Here is a 20,335-nt window from a genome sequence, read left to right on the forward strand (position 1 = left end):
GCAGTTACTAGGAGTAATTACTGTTAATAATACATTTAAGGGGCACCTGGGTGACTCAGTCGGTTGGGCATCTGCCTTTGGCTCAGGTCGTGGTCCCGGGGTCCTGGGATCAAGCCCTGCATCTGGCTCCCTGCTCCATGGGGAGCCTGCTTTTCCCTCTGCCTCTCTCTCATGAATAAATAAAATCTTAAAAAAAAGTAATAATACATTTAAGAAACCAACTTATTTCTGCTCTTGAGATAGGAGCCTGCGAGATCTCCTTCAGCACATGCATATACAGCTAAACTAAGTAACCAAGAAATCTTTCCCAAAACAAGGCCAGGGGTACCTGGGTGGCTCAGTCGGTAGAACATGTGACTCTCTATCTCTGAGTCGTGAATTCAAGTCCCTTGCAGGGCATAAAGCTTACTTAAAAAAAAAAAAAAAAAAAAAAAAAGGCCAAACTTTCTCCCTAAAATTTCTTCAAGCATAATCCTGGTTTAGCAAGAAAACTCATGGAAAGCAGGTGTGGGGGGAAGCAGGTAGACGGGCAGCACAGAATGATGATCAGACTACTATCAGTTTTTCTTCCAAAAGAATCTGAGAATTCCAACAGGAATCTTCACTATCATTTATCATTCTTTGCCCAGGTGCCAGGTATTGTGCTTAAGCATTTACTTATGCTACCTCATTTACAGCAATTTGTAAAATTAACTCAAAATATCCCAAATCAAGTTAAGCTGACATGAACATCCACCTGAGGAAGCATGACTGATACTATCTGTAACTGTCAGAGTATTAAGTTCAACTGTACTTTATCTGAAAAAAACAATATGCTAATGGTAAGGAAGCAGTCTTGAATGATACATAAAATGGAACCTTGGAGAGAGAAGAAAACTACAGCATTCTCCAATCCTATCTAGGAGATAGGGGAGGCCGGGACAACTGGCCATTAATAAATCCAACTAACTCTCCTTCCAGGCCCAAATAAGCTCCCCATGTAGTTTTGCTTAGTGAACATTTGTACTATTTAATGATTACTTCTCACTTTAAACTGGCATTTTGGTTTATGCATTAGACTCTAGAGAATCAGTTCCCTGAGCCTAATCACCTCTGGGTGATTAATCATATTTTAAGCCTATAAACCAGAAAACCAGGTTCTAGAGAATATACGTCCATACAACGATACTGTGAGAGTCTAGGAGTTGGCCTGGGGCAGATAGCTGGTCTCCCCTCTATCTTGTCAAACATCTATTCAAACCACAATACTTAAAAAAAACAAAAAAATTAGCTGAGTCTGAGAGCCATCTTTTGGCTCCACAGACAGGGATCTATCTCAGAATGGCCCCACTGTACTAAGTGAATCCCTAAAGCAGTCCCCTGAAACAGAAAGAGCTTTCTCACTGTCCTGTGCATTAATCAATCTACAGCTTTCTGAACGCAGATACCAAGAACCTCTAATGAGATTATCTTGAAAACCGTTTTAGCACATTAGAAATACTTGGTGCTTAAGGAAGATTAAAGAATGGATCAATCTTGTAGAAGACAGAGCTGAAATAAACTGTTCCCAGCTACTGTAGGGATCAGGCCAAAGAAGATCCAGAGAATTCAGGCAGCGGAACTCTGAGAAGCCCTGGGACCTCAGGCCAGTTCCTTAGCTTGCCTGGGCCTTGGTCTCCTCTTCTGTAAAATGAGGGGATGGGACTAGGTAATCTGGAAGGTTCCTTTTCATCCTAAATTCTATTCCAATTGGTTCCTTCAGTGATAAATGGGAAAGGTACAGAAACAAATTTACCAAGAAAACTGAAAAGAAGCTTTATATAGTACATTTCTTCCCAAGTGGAATCTCTTTTACCTCCATTACAATAAAACTAGATCCAATGAGATAAAAGAACATTAGCATATAGAGTGAAACATCAGGCCACTACAGGGGTAACTGAAGAATAAAAACAAAAAGGAAGACTTACATGTGTCTTTCATATCTGAGGGTTTCTCGGATGGACCATGCCACCTGGTATGGCGAGGCCTGCTCTGAGTCCTCTAGTTCCTCCCCGCTCTCTTCGGACCAGTCCAACCCTGGGACATGTGAGAAGATATTGCAAGTTAAAAAAAAATGTTTTATTTAAAATTTAGAAAAAAAGCTACCAAAAATGCATAACCCAAAACTTATAGCACACACTATCACTGTATGAATAAATGCCTCTCTATTCTGACAAAAATATTAATAATGATGTATGACATACAGCCAGGTTTAAAATAATGACACTGTAACAAAAAAAAGCTATATTCCAAGGATGAACTTCTTCGTCAAAGACTCTTCACAAATGGAGCAGAAACATAAGCAGAGATTCCAGTCCTTCCCCCCACCAAAACACCATACGTTAAACATCATACATAATGTCAGAAAAACATAAAACAAGGCTAATGTATGTTCAGGTAAGAAAGAAGTCAAAATGCACTGGTGGATTCACTCTACACTTCCACAAAGAAGGCCCCTAAGATAAACTGTCAAAGGCAGACACTTCATCCCCTTTCCCAACCCCTCTGGAGGAAAAGGACTCCATCCACCAGGCAGAGCCCTGCCCTGGCTCTTACCCTCTGCAGGAAGAGGAAAGGATAAGAGGGCAATATTCTATTTCTAATGCGGCTTGGGCTTTCTTTTAATTCTTTTAAACAACAGCTGCCACATTCTGTGGCATTCTGAAAAACAAGTTTAGAGGGGACAATAGAGAAATACAGGATGAACAATGCTTACTTATTTTGTTAAATGCTACTAATTTTAATGATTGGATAATTATTAGCTTCCAACATAAAGGTTTTACCTTTTTAGAAGTTTTGCATCTTGAAAAGGTCTTGATAAATACTGATGTTGCACAGTCTAACATGCATAACTTTAAATATACTCATAGCGCTATGAGACTTGAATTAGATACCTTGATAACTAGTATTCGGTCTTCCTTCCTGAGACCCTCAAAAATCAGAAGACCATCTTCATTAGACAGTTACGTTAGAAAGGACCTCACAGGTTGCTTCTATAATTTAAGTTTACATGTGCCAAATAGGGAAATTAAGAAAAGGTTAACCGAAATGCAAATTATAAATGCTTAAAATTAAGTAACACATTACCACTGGCATAAAGAAACCTCAAATTTAGTTCCAAGATGACTATCCAAACGTTAGGTCACCTTAAAAAGTAAGTTACTTAAAAAAAAAAAAGTGAAAATAATTAGTGATTAAAAAAAAGTGAAAAACAAGTAATCACAATAGCATTAGCTTCAGGATAGGATACCGAAAGGCGAGGTCTTTCAAACACAAAGTGACACTTACGGTATCTTTTAAAATGAGGACATGAATTATCTTTTATTGTTTTTGTATAATTCATAATAATTTCTACTAAGTCACCTGTATCTTCTCTGAAAAAGTTAAGATCTAAGTTGTAAAAAACTAAGATGGAAGTGTTTCTCTTGTGAAATTAACTGTCCAACAAAGCAAACCTTTGATCTTGGCTTCATTATCACTAGTTTTAATATAACTAACTGAGATAACCAGGCCAGACGAGACTGTAAAGGCTGATTACAAGAGCGCATTTTTCTTAAAGTATACTTTGCTGACGTGAATGCGGACTATACTTGGTCACAACAGTGCACTACAATTTCTGGCTTCTCCAAAGTAACCTTTGTTTTGAAACCTAGGACCCTAATATGCTTGAATTTAAAAAAATAAAAAAATAAAATAAATAAAAATAAAAGGGAGGGGGGTGCATGGGTCGTTTAGTTGGTTAAGCGTCTGCCTTCGACTCCGGTCATGATCCCAGGGTCCTGGGATGGAGCCCTGCGTGGGGCACCCTGCTCAGCGGGGAGCCTGCTTCTCCCTCTCCCTCTAACCTTGCGCCCTGCTTGTGCTCTTACTCACTCTCTCCCTCTCTCTCAAATGAATAAATAAAAAATCGTTAAAAAAAAAAAGACAATACTTTTTCTGTAAATTTTCATTCTGTTCAAAATGACAAAAAAGCAGCCTCTAACACAACATAGTTTGTTTCAAAAGCTAAAAAAATTACCAGCATCCATAAACACATAGAAGTATAAATAAATATTTAGTAGATAACACAGGTACATTGTGGAGTAAGAGGCAAACATTTGGGAAGAAATAAAGTTAGATTTTGCCTCAAAACTAATACCTAATGAATTCCAAATAGAGGACTACAATGTAAATAAATCAAACAATAAAAGGACCAAAAGAAAATATGGGTGAATATATTACATACTCTTGGAGCCCAAACAAGAAACAAAATAAAACAAAACAAAGAGTCTGATTCAAAAGGAAAAAAATTCTAAAAAAATAGAACACATCAAAAATTTTAACTCCTAAATTCCAAAATAATTATATCATAGATATTTAAAAGCAAATAACAAATGGGAAGAGAGGCTTTGCAACAAACATGAAATATGTATAAAAAGATCATATCAATAAAAAAAAAAAACCAGCCCTTCAACAAAAATGAGTGAAAAAACTCAAAATGTAAAATAAACAAGAAATACAAATGTCCAAAAAGCATATGAACAACTACTCAAAGCTACAATTACTATCTCAAAACAGCAGTTCTCACTTAAAGAATGGTCCATAGATTCCCCAGGGGTCCCTGAAACCCTCCTTAGGGATTTCCTTAGGTCAACACTATCTTCAAAATAAGAAGACATTATCTGCTTTTTTCACCGTGTTGGCATTTGCACTGATGATAAAAAACAAAAACAAAAAACACGGTAGGTCAATCTGCTGGCGCCTCAGCATGAATCAGGGTGGTGGGACCAAACTACACGAGCAGTCATTCTATGTTTCACACCACGATGTGTAGTAAAATAAATAAATACATAAATACATAAATATATAAATAACAGTTTTAAGAATATCCTTGGGGCGCCTGGGTGGCTCAGTCGGTTAAGCGTCTGCCTTCAGCTCGGGTCCCGATCCCAGCGTCCTGGGATCGAGTCCCGCGCTTCGGTGGGGAGCCTGCTTCTCCCTCTGCCTGCCGCTCCCCCTGCTTGTGCGCGCACACTCCTTCCCTCTCTCTGACAAATAAATAAAATCTTAAAAAAAAAAAAAGAGTATCTGTGACAAAGCTCGGTATAGGTATATTAAAGACTGTTTATTAAATCTTAGTTCTTGACTGCGCGTCTTTACACCGGTGTCTGTGACTCCATGTGGAGTCAGAAAGCCCCTGTGCGGCACACCGCAAACATAGGGTGGTTGTCTTGAGGAAAAGCCCTTGCAGCACCTGGTGTAACTGTGACCTCAACGAGCTGCTTTTTTCCATTCGACACCATTTTTATTTGAAGGAGTGACCAACAAACTATGGTTACTAAGACTTGGATATCTGACAGTCATTTTTTCTAAAATGAACACAGTGAAACTGTCACCTCAAGGAAAACAATGGACAGGACTTGTTGCCAACAATGAAATTCAGATTTTCACTTGAAAGCTTGATTTTGTTTTTTTGGTTTTTTTTGAAAACTTGAAGTCATCACTGAGTCTATGACAACTTTCTAACAGACTATTCTGACGAGATTGGTGGTAATATTAAAGAATGTGATTTTGTTTTGTTTTTAAGTAGGCTACACACCTAGTGTGGAGCCCACCGCGGGGCTTGAGCTCACGACCCTGGGATCAAGACCTAAGCTGAGATCAAGAGTTGGATGTTTAACTGATTGAGCCACCCAGGCATCCCACGGAGTATGATTTTTAAATTTTGTATAATGAAATATGTCCACATTTGGGATATATGTTTAACTAGGTAAACCAATATTTTCTAAATGACCAATATATGATGTTACAAAATCACGCATGGGTAAAAAGATCCCTTCAAAGTGCAAAGCAGGGCGCCTGGGTGGCTCAGTCGTTAAGTGTCTGCCTTCGGCTCAGGTCATGATCCCAGGGTCCTGGGATCGAGCCCCGCATCAGGCTCCCTGCTCAGCAGGAAGCCTGCTTCTCCCTCTCCCACTCCCCCTGCTTGTGTTCCCTCTCTCGCTGTCTCTTTCTCTCTGTCAAATAAATAAATAAAATCTTAAAAAACAAAGTGCAAAGCAGATCAATGGATTTTAATGTAATGGTTTGCAAAATTCCTTGATATGGTTTCAGATTTCACACTGCAACTAATCTTTAAGAAACTACCATTTGTCAATTTTCGGTAGAGGGTCAAATAAGAATATCCACAATTATTTTTAAAAAGCTAGTAAAATATTCTTCCCTTTTCCAACTCCAAACGTGTAAGCCATATTTTCACATACTAATCAAAACCACCTATGACGACAGCAGACAGGAGAATCTGTCTTCCAGCAAACCACACATTAAGATTTACAAAACAATGTAAAATAATGCTGCTCTTCGCATTATATTTCTTTTCTTTCGGGAAAACATAGCTATTTCATAAAAAGAATATGTTAACATGTGGTGTTATCTTTAAAAATGCATTAACGTTTTAAAAATTTCTCAGTTTTAACTTCTAATTCAGTAAATATCAACAAATGTGACTCACATACATAAAGGCTCTACAGTGTCCTCAACCATTTTTAGGTGTAAAGGGATTCTAAGGCCTAAAATTTGAGAAACACTGATCTAAGTTATGCAAATTAAAGCAAATTTTCTATCAAATTTGCAAAGGCACAATAATAACCAATATCCAGTACTGTAAAGATAGAAACTGTCATCTCATACCCTGCTGAAAGAAGGGTAATGTGACAAAATAGTTCTGAAGGAAAATTTGACAACATGTATCAAAAAGCTTTTAAAAAAAATGCAAAAGCTTTGAATCAGCAATTCTGCTTCTAGGAATCTGTTTGAAGGACAAATTAGAGATGTGACAGTAATTATTTTACTATGAGGCTATATAGCTATACTTTATAATATAAACTGGAAACAACCTAGAGAAAGAATTCAGCTGTGACAAATTACATTGTATATGAAAAATTACTACCTTCATAGTACACTGTGAAAAATTTTAAAACAGGTTATAAAACTATGTACAGCAGGAACCCAATTTTACAGATATGAAATATACCAAGGCATTAACAAATGGGTATTAATAAGGTTTGGGTGTTTTAATTTATTTTTTTTTTATATATACCTTTTCTTTAAGTTTTATTAGTTGTTTTAATTACCAAAAGTCATACATGGCTTAGTAACAGGTGAAACAATATAAAACTCTAATAAAGAAGAGATGCCATTCCCATCTCCGTAAAAACACATCCTATCCAATTCTGTCCTCCCCTTGACAGTCAGTGTTAACAGCCTGGTAGTGTATAACCATTCACACGTTAAAGACCCATGCTTACACCCCAATAGGCAAACATCTATCTGTCCATATGCTTAATCAACAGATACACTGATGCCCCTTGTTTATTTACTTTATTTTTACAAAAATGGGGTAATACAATACCCCTGGATTTTTTTCTACTTGCTAATATAAAATAGGCACATCTAGTTATAAAAGTTGTTTGAGGATTTTTAATACTGCAAGCAACGCTGCAATAAACATCCTTGAACACATATCCTAACATTCTGATATTTTTTTCACCCATAGGACTAGAGTCCCAAAAGTGAGTTTGCTGGCTATATATACACTCTTAATTGGTAAATACTGTCACATTATTCACCAGCAATGTAGAAGCCTCATCAACACTGGATATAATTTTTGCCAATCTGATAGAAATTGTTATTTTAATTTGCATTTCCACACCTGCTATGGGGACTGAGGTTCATTGGTTTACTAACCATTTATATTTCTTCTTCCTCTATTCCTCTTTTCCTATTTTTCTATTACTATCACATCATGCAAATGATTTTTCCTAAAGTTAGAATCACAGCTCACACCATATTTAAGAATATATTCCAAATGAATTGAAGGTTTAAATAATCAAACACAGAACAATCAAATTATCAATAAGAATATATAAAATACCTGTATGAACTTGGGATCAGAGAGATTTTCTTGAGCAAGAAAATTCAGAAGCAATAAAGGAAAGACATTTCACTACATTAAAGTTTTACCTGTAGTTTTTCACTTTTAAATCATGAACAGGCATCGCTTTGGGAATTTTTTTTTACAAGGTTTTTTGTTTGTTTGTTTTTTAACTGTCAGCAGATATTAACAATGCTATCATTATTCCAAAGTCCTACGATAAGACATGTCGAAAACTTCATCAGACACAGGTGCTGAGCTCACAGGGGCAGAGAAGCCAACACAACTGCCTTTCCATACCGCTGTTGCTACCACAAACTAGAAACTGTGACTGCCATTCCAAATTTGCCGACTCCTACTTCCATATCCTGTCCACCAAGGATCATCCCCTCCACTAGTCTATTTCCTTGACGACGGCCCCCCTAAACACACAGTCTTGCACTGGACTCCCCGGGTCCCAGGGCCCCGCCACCCGCATCACAGATGCGGTGGGTCTGAACACTGAGCCTCCCCTGCAAGCGCACTCTGTGTTACAGTCTGGGAAATGAAGGAACTCACCTAAATGGGGAAACAGATCAGTGTCCAACTGATGTTTCTGGGTGCACAGTTTCACCAGTCTGTGCAGGCGACTTATGCAGGAGAAGTGTGGAGAGAAGGCTGTGGCTTTCATGAGGACCCGGTCAGTCCGGGGCGGGTCCGCGGCGGGAGCCCTACTGGATGGCCGGAGGGGCAGCGGCCTCGCTTGTGCTACAGTGTGTGTGGTGGGGGCCACTCCCTGCATTGGTAGGCTGGTGCTCGGAGGTGGAGGGGACTTGCAGACTACACCCTGCGGTGGCGGTGGCGCTGGAGGTTTCAAGGACGAGGCTAAAGGTGACAGGTGGGAGAGCTGCGGCGGGGCCTGCTGCTGTGAAGGCGCAGGAGGGGGACTAAAGTGCTCTTGTCGGACTTTTAAAATCTCCGTCTCTCTCTGGCGCTGCCGATTCTGGGCCAACTTGCTCTGCAACTTCTTTCTCACAGTTGCCCCTTTCTTTAGGTCATCATCTTCCTCGTTGAAAGCGAATGGGTCTTCCAACTCGGTTTCCAGATAGTGGAGAGGGACCCTAGCCCCAGGTGGAGAGAGGGACATTCCATCCAGCCCGTTGGGCATCTTCAAGGCCAACGGGGGCACCGTCAGGCTAAAGGCCATGGTATCCATCTGGTGCCTGACCTTCACCTCATCTATAGGATCATTCTTTTTCTTCCTCTCTTTTTTCGGGATAAAGCCAAGTACCTGCAAGTGGCTGTTGCAGTACCTTTAAAAAACACACACGGCGAAATGTTTATGATATACACTAAGAGAAGTTGAATATAAAACTACATAGTATAAAATGTGAATCCTACCTAATATATTAAAAATGCATGACTATAGGAACTATTGGCATTCATGGATTTAACATAAACAACTTCTACTACTCTCAAGCACGCCTCAAAGTCTGCAATTTTCCTAAAGCAAATAGGTGAGTCGTGTGTGTGCAGAGGCTGCCAGACAGAAGCGAGTCATTCCAATACTGAGTGGCCCCGGATGACCATCCAGCTATTGCTTCTCACTCTGCATTGTTATTTTGTATTCACAGCACAAAAAGAACTCATCAAGTCTAAAGGATCTCTAAAAACTCTGTTATGGAGAGGAAAGAAAATCATATCTATGTATCTATATATATTCCAATGTCATTCAAGTATTTGTAGATCCACAAAGATCTTAGGACATAATCCCTAAAAATACCAAGTGCCTACAGTGTATTCTACACACACACATACACACAGATTGAGAGAGAGAAATAAAGAATACAGAGGGAAGGAGAAAGTAAAATAATAAAACTAGTTAGAGGGATTATAGATGAAATGAGTCCCTCAACAGCCAGAGAAGTATGTTTATACCTGCAGTAGGTACTAAAATAATGCCCTTTGTACAGATGAGGAAGCTAAAGTTGATAAAAATTAAATAACTTGCCCCCCCCCCCCCCCCCCCGCTCTGGAAACTGAGAGCTGAGACTCAAACGAAGAATCTAAGCTCAGGAGACTCTCCATAGTCTTCAGCAATGAGGTTGCTTTTGTAATGTAAATGGTATTTTAAAAATACTAAAAAGGACAGAATCCTTCTACTCAGTAAGAAAGAAGAATGCATGTTGTTCCCATAAACCACACGGAAAACCTAGAGGCTTTTAACTGGTAGTATAGTGTTTCCCAGACTGAGATTCCTCATGCAGTTCAGAAGATTAGCAAGTATGCCATAAAAAGAGTATTCCATGCTTAAATAAGTTTGAAAAATGCTGGCTTCAACAGAATTAGACAACGATTTTGTTGTTTGTTTCTGCTGAACAACTTCTCAAAGCATTTTGTATGAAAACATGCATTGCGCTTCAAGGTGGCAATGTACCCATCTGGCAGGGTTTCCCAAACTTACTTGAAAAGGGCATCTATGTTTATTGTACTGCACTTGTGTTATCTCCACAGAACACAGTTTGGGTAAAAATGGCAATAAAGTAATTAATGTCAATCTTGAAACTCACTGGGCCGTATCAGACAAATTTTTAAATAACTGTTAAAAATACAGATTCACCAAATCATCAAGAGACATGGTTTTGTTGGCTTGTCTTAGAAATAAATCTCTCAGAGACACGCCTCCATTTTAATAGGACTATTAAGAAAAAGCTTTCCGGACAGTAAACAGAATCTACACCGTGTGTGTGTGTGTGTGTGTGTGTGTGTGTGTGTGTGTGTCCGCACACTCGCACATACACACCTAGCAGGTTTAGGTTAGGTCTCACATAGACCTTAAACAGAATAGATTTATAAAGCTGTGGCCAAAAAGTAAAAAGTTTCAGGGATAACTGCATGATTTTTGTTGTTGTTTTCAAGTCATTTTTAAATTAACAAAAGAATTAGTGGGGGAGAAATGAGGTGGGATAGTTTTTAAATTTGGAAATGAAATTTTTCTGCTCATTACACATGGGCAGCCTGACCAGGTAACTGAGCGTGCCCCGTGCCACCTCACCTAACAGGGCAGAGGCTAATCTGCACGTCCAGCCCTCCTTCAACCTCACCCTCAACTCCTGCTCCAGCTACTCTGTCAGCACTACCACACAGAGTCTGAACTTGTAAAACACTTCCTCTTCTAGAAGGGAAGAATTTTCATAGCTAGAATTACAACAGCTTACTTCGTTATGATCAGTGTTTAAAAGAAGTATGCAAATATGAATTGAATAACTATACAGGGGAGTGACTGCTAATGGGTTCTTTTGAAGGGATGAAAATGTTGTAAATTAAACTGTGATGAAAGTTGTACAACCCTGTGAATATACTAAAAACTACAGAATTGTACACTTCAAATGAGTGAATTGTATCAGATGTGAATTATGTCTTAATTAAGCTGTCTAGGAAAATGGTAAACATATAGGAAACAAAAAACTTGACAAATCACTACTAAAAAATATATAAAATTAGAGTAAACAAATTTAAATCATATAAAATAACCAATTTAATAAAACCACTTACCTCTGAGAAACCAAGGCTACAGTAATAAGCCTTAGCCTCCCACTGCACAAGTACATTAGAAAATGAACTTTACTTTTTAATTATACCAGTACTCCTACTGAACATAACACTACTCTATTTCAAAGAGGTAGAATCCCTTAAGTTAGCATTTTTAATACATACCAGAAGTTAGACACCAGAAACTAAGAAGCTTCCTTTAGCTGACCACCAATCAGATAATTTTATCAATTAAAAGTCATTGGGAGTTTGTTTTCTATAATAATACATAAAACCATCTCAAATTCCTAAGTGTCCAAAGAATAACTGCATTAACAATAATGAAAGCTTATTTTCAAAAGAATATCAATCTTTTCTACATTATGTCATATAGTGTAGTTATTAACTATCAATATTTATATACACGTTAGACCTTATATCAATTCAACCTGGATTTCTTGAGGCAACATAAGAATATTACCTCCTACTGATGTCTACTTTATCTCCAAGCAACCCTGCAAATAATAAAAATATTACTACCATTTGCATTGGTTTGAACCAATTTGAAAAGATTTATGCAACTTAGTACTTAAGCTTAGTTTCTTTTGATACAGCCACACAAGTCCTTCCCCTTCTTTTCTTGTTCTAAAAAGAGGAAACTACTTTGAATATCAAGGTGAAGACCTATGATTCAGAGAATTAATATTTGGAGAAATTCAGAGCAACTCTTGTTTTACTTCTTGCTGCTAGCTATTAAGATAGCACTTGCTTCTGCTGAAATGGAAAAAAAAAAAAATCCAATGTGGACAATTGCAAATGTGGTAAACTGAATTTAAGACAAAATACAGGGGTGCCTGGCTGGCTCAGATGGAGGAGCCTGCAACTGTTGATCTCAGGGTCATGAATTTGAGCCCCATGTTGGGTGTAGAGATTACTTAAATAAACTTTAGGGCGCCTGGGTGGCTCAGATGGTTAAGCGTCTGCCTTCAGCTCAGGTCGTGATCCCAGGGTCCTGAGATCGAGCCTCACATCTGGCTCCTGGCTCAGGAGGGAGCCAGCTTCTCCCTCTTCCTCTGCCTCTCCCCCTGCGCATGCTCTCTCTCTCTCTCTCTCTCTGTATCTCTGTGTCTCGAATGAATAAATAAAATCTTTAAAAATAAAATAAACTTCAAAAAAAAAAAAAAAGGACAAAATTATAGACGTGTTTATAGTGGAGCTTGGAGTAAAAAATGAACCCAAGTTCATCAATTCTTCAAGTTAAAAAAGGCCAGGGGTAAGAAACGGGCATGGTAAGTCTGCTAGAAGCTGGACAGGTATGTTTAGCCAGGTACAGTGGTCCCTTTCTCAACTGAGATTAAAATTTTATTCCTTGCCTCACTGATCAGCTGCTTCTAACTTTCAGGTATTGTAATGTGAAGCTTTAAGTGCGCATTAGAAATTCCCAGGGAGTATTCCCAAATCACCACATGATGCTATACTCATTTTGGTGGGAGCTCTATCAACACAAATTATTTATTTCACCATAGAAGTGTAAAAATTGCTCACCATGACATATACAAAACATGACTTCTTTTCAACCCATTTATGCAGGTGACATCCGTTTATGCATAGGAACAAGGATGAAGGCTATATATACATATTTTAAAGATTAAAGTAAAAAGTTCACATTCTCTACCTAAAGTTAACAGTATTTGAAACTTTTGGGGAATAATTACACATCTCTCTGTAAAATCCGACAATGCCCACATGGTTTCTGGAGAACCGAAGAAAAAGGAATGAAAAAGAGATTATATATGAAATAGTCTGAATTTTCCTGAGACTATGAAAGATGAATAACTATCCTAAGACTCTTTCTCTAAAAACATCTCCATGTTTTTTAATTCAGCCAAGTAAAAATTCATAATCCTAGTGATAAAGCCTACTCTTACTATAAACATACCGTTTCTCAATTATGTTAAACATACTTTATATGGAACTCTTTTAACCAAAAGAGGCAAGATTACAGAACAATGCCAAACACTGCTTAGAAGTCTGAAAGTACATCTTCTCAATAATTCAAGTAATCATTCTTTTGAATAATTCTTTTTCAATAAGTACATACCCTTTGCTACCTTTCCAGCACAGATTAAAAAATTCCAAAATCATTACCATTAATTACAACACCTAAATAGTTCCTATAATTTCTGTTGTTTAAGCAGATTTCTATCATAACCAGGAACTACTTTACAAAAGACTGCAAACCAAACACAAGCAACAGTTTTGAGGAAAAATTTCTTTTAAAGTCTATTAAACCAATTAAAAAAAAACACCAAACACACTCAAACATACTTTTCAAATAATTCCCCACTCCTCCATTTTCTAAAAACTGCCATCTCTTGTCTTTAGAAGCATTCCAAGGTTTACTTAGATTATCCCAGAACGCAATGCTTAAATTCACATTTAAAAAAAGAAAGAAAATTCCAGGCCTACGAATGAAATCAAAGATGGCTTTCCATCATTAGCTCTTACCGACGATCCTCTGATTTGGGGATGGGGTTGGTGCAGCGTTGGCTGTTATACTTGGCCACATATTCACATTGCTTGAAGGGGGCAGTCTTGTCCTCCAGAACGTGTCTGATACAGAAAGCGTACCCGTTGAGTCGCCGCTGCTTGCACAGTTTGGGGCTATATGAGCACAAGGGCTTATTGTCAACCTCAGAGAAGTGTATATGTTTCCCTTCATACATCACGTGACTCTATTCCTTGTGAACATCAGCTAAAAGACCACCACAAAAAAAGAAACCCAAATGATAAATCAGAGAGTGTAAGGCAGATTTAAGTTGAGAATTTCACTGAGGGACTTCTGGCCCCACAGCCATACCTGATTTTAAATCTTCTGCACCATTGCAATGTTAAGAGAACCCCAAGGATACCACAGTTTGGAATGCTGCAGAATCAAGATGAAGCAGATTGTCTACAAAAATATCAAAAGGCCTAGTTAACAAATAGAAACGAGAAAAGCTTGCTTACCTGGGAAGTCAAATACTAGGATATCACTCTTCCTAACAGGATGGATTCTCCTTTGTAATCCATCATCCCAATATGAAATTAAAATAGTAAGAGACATTATAAAATACCAAGTTACCTCCCCCCTCCAAATTGAACGAAGTAATTTTTACTCTGGGAAAGTTCTTTCAAGTACCTCAAACCAGCGGGGCTCTTTCAAACAAATTAAGGCAGCAGGTCTTTGTATTTCATTACTGGTGGTTGAATGCTGCATCTATTTTCAGAACGCAAATCTCTTCACAATACCAATGGAATGAACCTATAGACTTAAAACGTCCCTCAGAAATTTGACATATTGATATGTTGACAAAATATTTGGCCATTTACAACAAATGTTTCTATGAAATATAAAAATGGGGGGCAAATTCCTGTTTTAGAAGTCATTCTCCCTGTAATTATTTCCCCACATTTATCCCATCCAAAATGTAAACTTCTTGAGCCCAAAGACTAGTCACCTAACTACACTTCCACCATCCAGGGCATGGCTATATACCACATGCTGCAGCCAATTACACTAAATAGGGTAAGAATCAGGACTTAAGAAATGTTTGGAGTTTTAGTAACAAATGGAAGGAAGAAACCACGTAACACCCACTACTTCTCTGCACACAGAATGGCCAGCAGTAACATCTCCATATTATAACACAGACAGTCTACAGTGAAAACTGATTTGTCAAGTCAGGCTGTAGTGGGCCCCTGTGGTTTAATCTACTTTCTCCAGAATCTACAAGTCATCCAGATGGGCTGATGGAATAGCTTGAATACTAACTACAGAAAAACTCCAGAATATGCTCTTCTTTACAAAACTGAGCATGAAATTCCTTATACCCATAAATGTCAAGACACATATCTGCTTAAAGGAGTCAGAAGACACGTTTGCCAAAATCTGCCACTTAGTGTTACCTTGAATAAATAATACAGCCTCAGTTTTATCATCTGTAAAATAGGGCTAATAATAGCAGCTATGTTATCATCAGGTTGCTCTAAGGATACAAAGCATGCAACACACCAACTACCTTGCTTAGTGCATGTTAAGCACTGAACAAATGAGGTTATTAAAAAATGTCAATGCTTCTTATTACTTACATTCTACCTGTTGGTGATAGAGAATTTCTATTGCCCTTGAGTATTTCACTTTGGCAGAAAAAACAACTGAAGTATTAGCTTAGTTAATAAAAATCACATTCATTGCTGAGTAAACCTAATTAGATATCAATGTAAATCAAAAATAAGAGCTTTCGGGACAGCTGGGTGGTTCAGTCAGTTAAGCGTCTGCCTTTGGCTCAGGTCATGATCCTAGGGTCCTGGAATCGAGTGCTGCACCAGGCTCCTTGCTAAGCAGGGAGCCTGCTTACCCGTTTGCCTGCCGCTCCCCCTGCTTGTGCTCTCTCTGACAAATAAATAAATAAATAAAATCTTAAAAAACGAAACAAAAAAAAAATAAGAGCTTTCCCTTTTTACTTTATTAGGATACAAGGAGAAAAAGTTGTATTAAAAATTTAACTGCCCTAAAGGTCTAGATGCTCAAGGACAGGAAATATTTCAAAGCAAACCCATGCTTTTTTTTTTCCTTTTTTTTTTTTTTTAATAGAGAGGGAGAGAGGGGGAGGGAGAGAGAGAATCTTAAGGGGAGGGGGGCTCCATGCCCAGCATAGAGCCTGACGTGGGACTCGGATCTCACAACCCTGAGATCGTGACCTGAGCCAAAATCAAGAGTCGGACACTTAACCGACTGAGCCACCCAGATGCCCCAAGCTGTTTCATTTTTATACTCTCTTTGGCTTGCTCATCCACCTGGTCAGTATTAAATATTTCATAAATTAGTTCAAGTAAACCTGTATGAACTTTGGGAAAAAAAATTCACTGGATATAAGTGAAAAAAGTAGCCAATATATCTATCTTATGAGAATATTTTATAAATCATAGAAAGACTGGGGGCAGGGATGGGAGGGATATGAAGGACAACCTTCACTTTTAAGACATATTCTAGATCTACAATCACATGTGATGTATCTAGACTGATGATTTACCCTTTCTTTCCAATTTTTATACATCTTTTTTTTCCCCCCATTTGAATTGGCCAGAACTGCTGGAATAATGTTAATAATAATGGGGACCACTGTTATTCCTGTTATTCCTACCATTGCTTACAGTCAGTGGTAGGAATAACACAAGCTTTTACCATAAAATTTATTTCCTGTTATGTTAAGGAAGTATCAAGTAATTCCTGTTTTATTAAGAGCTGTTTCTTAAAAAAAAAAAAAAACTCAGAATTGATGGTTAATTTTACCAAATTCTTTTTCAGCTTGAGAGAAAATCATGTTTCTCTTTTGTACTGTTAAAAACATGGCATTTAGTATTTCACAATACTGATGTATTTAGTATTTCCTGATACTTCATACTGAGAACTTGGTCATCGTGTATTATTCTCTTTGCTAAATTACATTTGCTAATTTTTAGGATTTTTGTAATTTGAAAATGGTCTAGAGCTTAGGGGTTTTTTAAAATATTTTTTCAGAATTTAGTATCAAAATAATATTTCAAAAAATAACTTAGAAAACCTTTCCCTTTTTCTATATTCTGGAACAAGTTAAAAAGCACTGCAGTTATAATGTTCCTTAGAAGGTTGCCTGGGCCTCACAGTGCTTTTTTGTGCACATCAGGTTTTGAAATTTACCTGCACACAATTTAGCAATATGTCCACTTACATTTAATTTCCTAAATACCTGTGATTCAATCTCATATTCTGTGTGCATTCATACACAGGTGACATTTGTAAGTTCTCCCTTTGTTCATGATTAGGCTCAACAGTTTATCTGCTTAATATTGTTACCAACATCTTCAAAAATACAAATAAATAAAAAAGCCAGATCTCTTGGATTTGTTAGTACCTCCATGTATGTTTTCTAAATTCATCAATTTCTGCTTTTATATTTGCTAATATCTTCTTTCTAATTTCTTTGTTTTTTGTGGGGGTTTTTTTTGGTAACTTCTTGGGCTGAACTATCTTACTATCTCATTCTTTTCTTGCTTAGTACTTTATTTTTATTTATGACTTTTCCACAGAGTACTGCTTTAGTCATATCCCAGAGGTACTAACACAGAATTTTGATTATCAGTACTTTCTAGTTGATCTGGATTTGAGTTTTCAATTTTTCCTTTGGCCCAAGGGTTATTTAATTTTCTCAGATGGCAAAGTTTTATCCTTTCTTTTGCTTTAGTTCTAGTTAAGAATAAAGAGCATAAAAAAACAAAAGAGCATAATCTGCATATATCTCTGCTTTTTGGATTTGACAGATATTTTCTTTGGGGTCTAATAGGTATGCTTGAAAAAGAATGTTTCCAAGGTATGTTGTTATTCCATGTATCATGCTATTAACCTTTTACTTTAAAAGTCTTCTGATCATGGGTCAGCAAACTGGCTTTCAGGACAAATGTGGCCCACTACTAGTTTTTGTAAATAGTTTTATTGGAACACTGTCCTATTCATTCATTTACATGTTATCTATGGCTGCTTTCACACCATTGTCAGTAGAACTGAGTACTTGCAAAAGAAATTATATTATGGTCACCACACCTAAAAAATTCACTAAATAAGTAAATATACAATAAACTTACTAAAATATTACTTGCTGGTCCCTTTTCAGATGCCTCTCTTAATGGATTTAACTTTTTTGCTCCAATCTGTCATTTTCTTCTAATAAATTAGTTTATCCAATTTATAATTTTGTATTTGTTTATGACAAATAGTTTGTCATAATTTTATCTTTTTTAATCCTTTTAATTTTTATTACCTATTTCACTATATAGTCTGTTTTCTTGGAAGATTTATAGTCTATGTCCTTTAGATAACATCTCTTTACTCCACATTAAGAAAATTAGTATATAGTTGACCCTTGAATAATGCAGGAATTAGGGGCACCAACACCCTACTTGGTCAAAAATCCAAGTATAACTTTTGACCTTACTTACCTACTAAGAGCCTACTGTTGACCAGAAGCTTTACTGATAATATAAAGAGTTGATTAATACATATTTCTCATGTATACGTCTTACATACTATATTCTTATAATAAAGTAAGCTAAAGAAAATATTAAGAAAATCATAAGGAAAATACATTTACAGTACTGTATTTATAGAAAAAAAAATCTAGTTTGGACCTGCACAGTTCAAACCATGTTGTTCAAGGGTCAGCTGTACTTAGCATTATTGTGATTGATCTCATGTTATGAATGATGAGAAAAATTTTCATTTTTGTAACCATCTACCCAATCCCCAACTCTGAATTTTTCCCTTATATTTCTACATTGCCACAATATTAATATTAGCATTAATATTAGTTCTACATTTAAATTTATTTAATGCTAATCACTAATCCTTTTAACTCAGTTTTCAACTCATCTCTTGATTCAAAAGTTTATAATATCCTCCCTTCTCCTGCCCTGTCCCCCACCCTCCCCTGACCTGCATGGCTGAGTTAATGAGAACTAAGCTGAAGTTTTTCTGTTTGGAAACATGTGTCAATTGATATTAAACTATAGCTTGCCTGGACGTAAAATTCTTGGGTCATATTTTTTTATCTAGTGACTGCGTTTTTTCACGTGTTACAGAATGGAAAAGCCTGTAAGGCCAGCCTCTTATTTTATAGGGGGCTGGACTTTTTTTTTTTTCCCATTTTGACGCAATAATAGTCTTTACATTTAAAGACCAGAAACCATTCTAAAATGTCAGGTCTTTTATTGTGGGAAACTCCTAACGTCTTGACAAATTCTTTCTGCTTCAATGATTCTATATGTCAGGGATATCAATTACTGGTATGCTAAATTCACTATGTTTCATATCTATTACTCTCTAGTCTTTCTTAATTTTTACTCTTTTCCATTTTGGATTGCTCATATCTCTCAAGCTTACCTCCAGTATTCCCAGCTAGAGTGTGTATCTGCTGCTTTGAAAGAGACCTTCATTTCTATAATGACTAGAATCTTTTATTTTGTAACCTGGTTCCATCAGTTCACTCTTATCTCTTCCTGTTGTCTTCTCATTGATTTCTTGAGCTTTTGTGTCTCATCTTTAGACTCCTGCCTCAGAGGAGCTATATCTCACCCTCAACTTCACATGCCACCTCCCACCATAGGGAACTCTGTTCATAATTTTCACTTGCTGTGCTGTTTCTGAAAATGATTATCACCAACACTCTTCCCTTGAAGCTCGAATCAATGCTGAACTCGCCTCCCCAACTCACAGAGGTCCACATGCCATAGATTTTCAGGGGATGATAATGTAGGCTTTATTCCTCTTCAGTTGACCAAGATCGGCAGCTGTAAGGCTGCTTGCCGCCAGTTTCTCCTCCACTCTAAACTTCTTGAAAAAAATAGTATGACTGCACAGTCCGTAATTCAGCCTCACCTCTTGCCACTCAGGGAGCCCAATGTACATACCAACTTTGTCATTCCACATATGCGGCTTATTGGTTTTGTTCCCATGGTGGGTCAGCCACTTGGCAGAAGGCTGTGCCCTCACTTTGCCTGAGTTCATGCTCTCCTGTCATCCTTCTGCTTTGGTTCAATTTTCACTGCACTTACCGGCACTAATTCACAAATTCTGGTTATAAGATTTTGTTAGTTATCAAAGAATGAGCTGCTTTTCTATTTCTCATGCTCCTTATTATTTCTAGTTGGTTTAGAGAGAACAAAGATGTCAGTATTCCACCATCATTAACCAGAAATCTATTTTAAAAATCTGCATAGTAAAGTATACCAAAATAAAACCAAAATCATAAAATAAATGTATTATCTAATTTTGTTATGTAAACACATTACTTTTGTAATCTATTTTTAAAGAATCAATAT

General features: G+C 37.2%; 1 protein-coding gene across 5 annotated transcripts in view; it reads right to left on the bottom strand.

Moving 5' to 3' along the window:
• INO80D (INO80 complex subunit D) overlaps positions 1-20,335 on the bottom strand; it is a 65,569-nt gene that overhangs the window by 34,191 nt on the left and 11,043 nt on the right. For 3 of the 5 annotated variants that reach the window (XM_036107962.2, XM_036107959.2, XM_036107958.2), the window contains exons 2-5: positions 14,301-14,393; positions 13,949-14,195; positions 8,489-9,222; positions 1,947-2,055 (exon numbers count right to left, since the gene is read on the bottom strand). In XM_036107962.2, coding sequence (XP_035963855.1) covers positions 1,947-2,055; positions 8,489-9,222; positions 13,949-14,166 — 1,061 coding nt within the window. In that variant the 5' untranslated portion in view covers positions 14,167-14,195; positions 14,301-14,393. Of the gene's footprint in view, positions 1-1,946; positions 2,056-8,488; positions 9,223-12,985; positions 13,196-13,948; positions 14,196-14,300; positions 14,394-20,335 lie in introns of those variants that run through there. The other 2 variants (XM_078071231.1, XM_036107963.2) reach the window with 2 other exon arrangements.

This window comes from Halichoerus grypus, chromosome 4 (genome assembly GCF_964656455.1).
Source record: "Halichoerus grypus chromosome 4, mHalGry1.hap1.1, whole genome shotgun sequence".
Lineage (NCBI taxonomy): Eukaryota > Metazoa > Chordata > Mammalia > Carnivora > Phocidae > Halichoerus > Halichoerus grypus.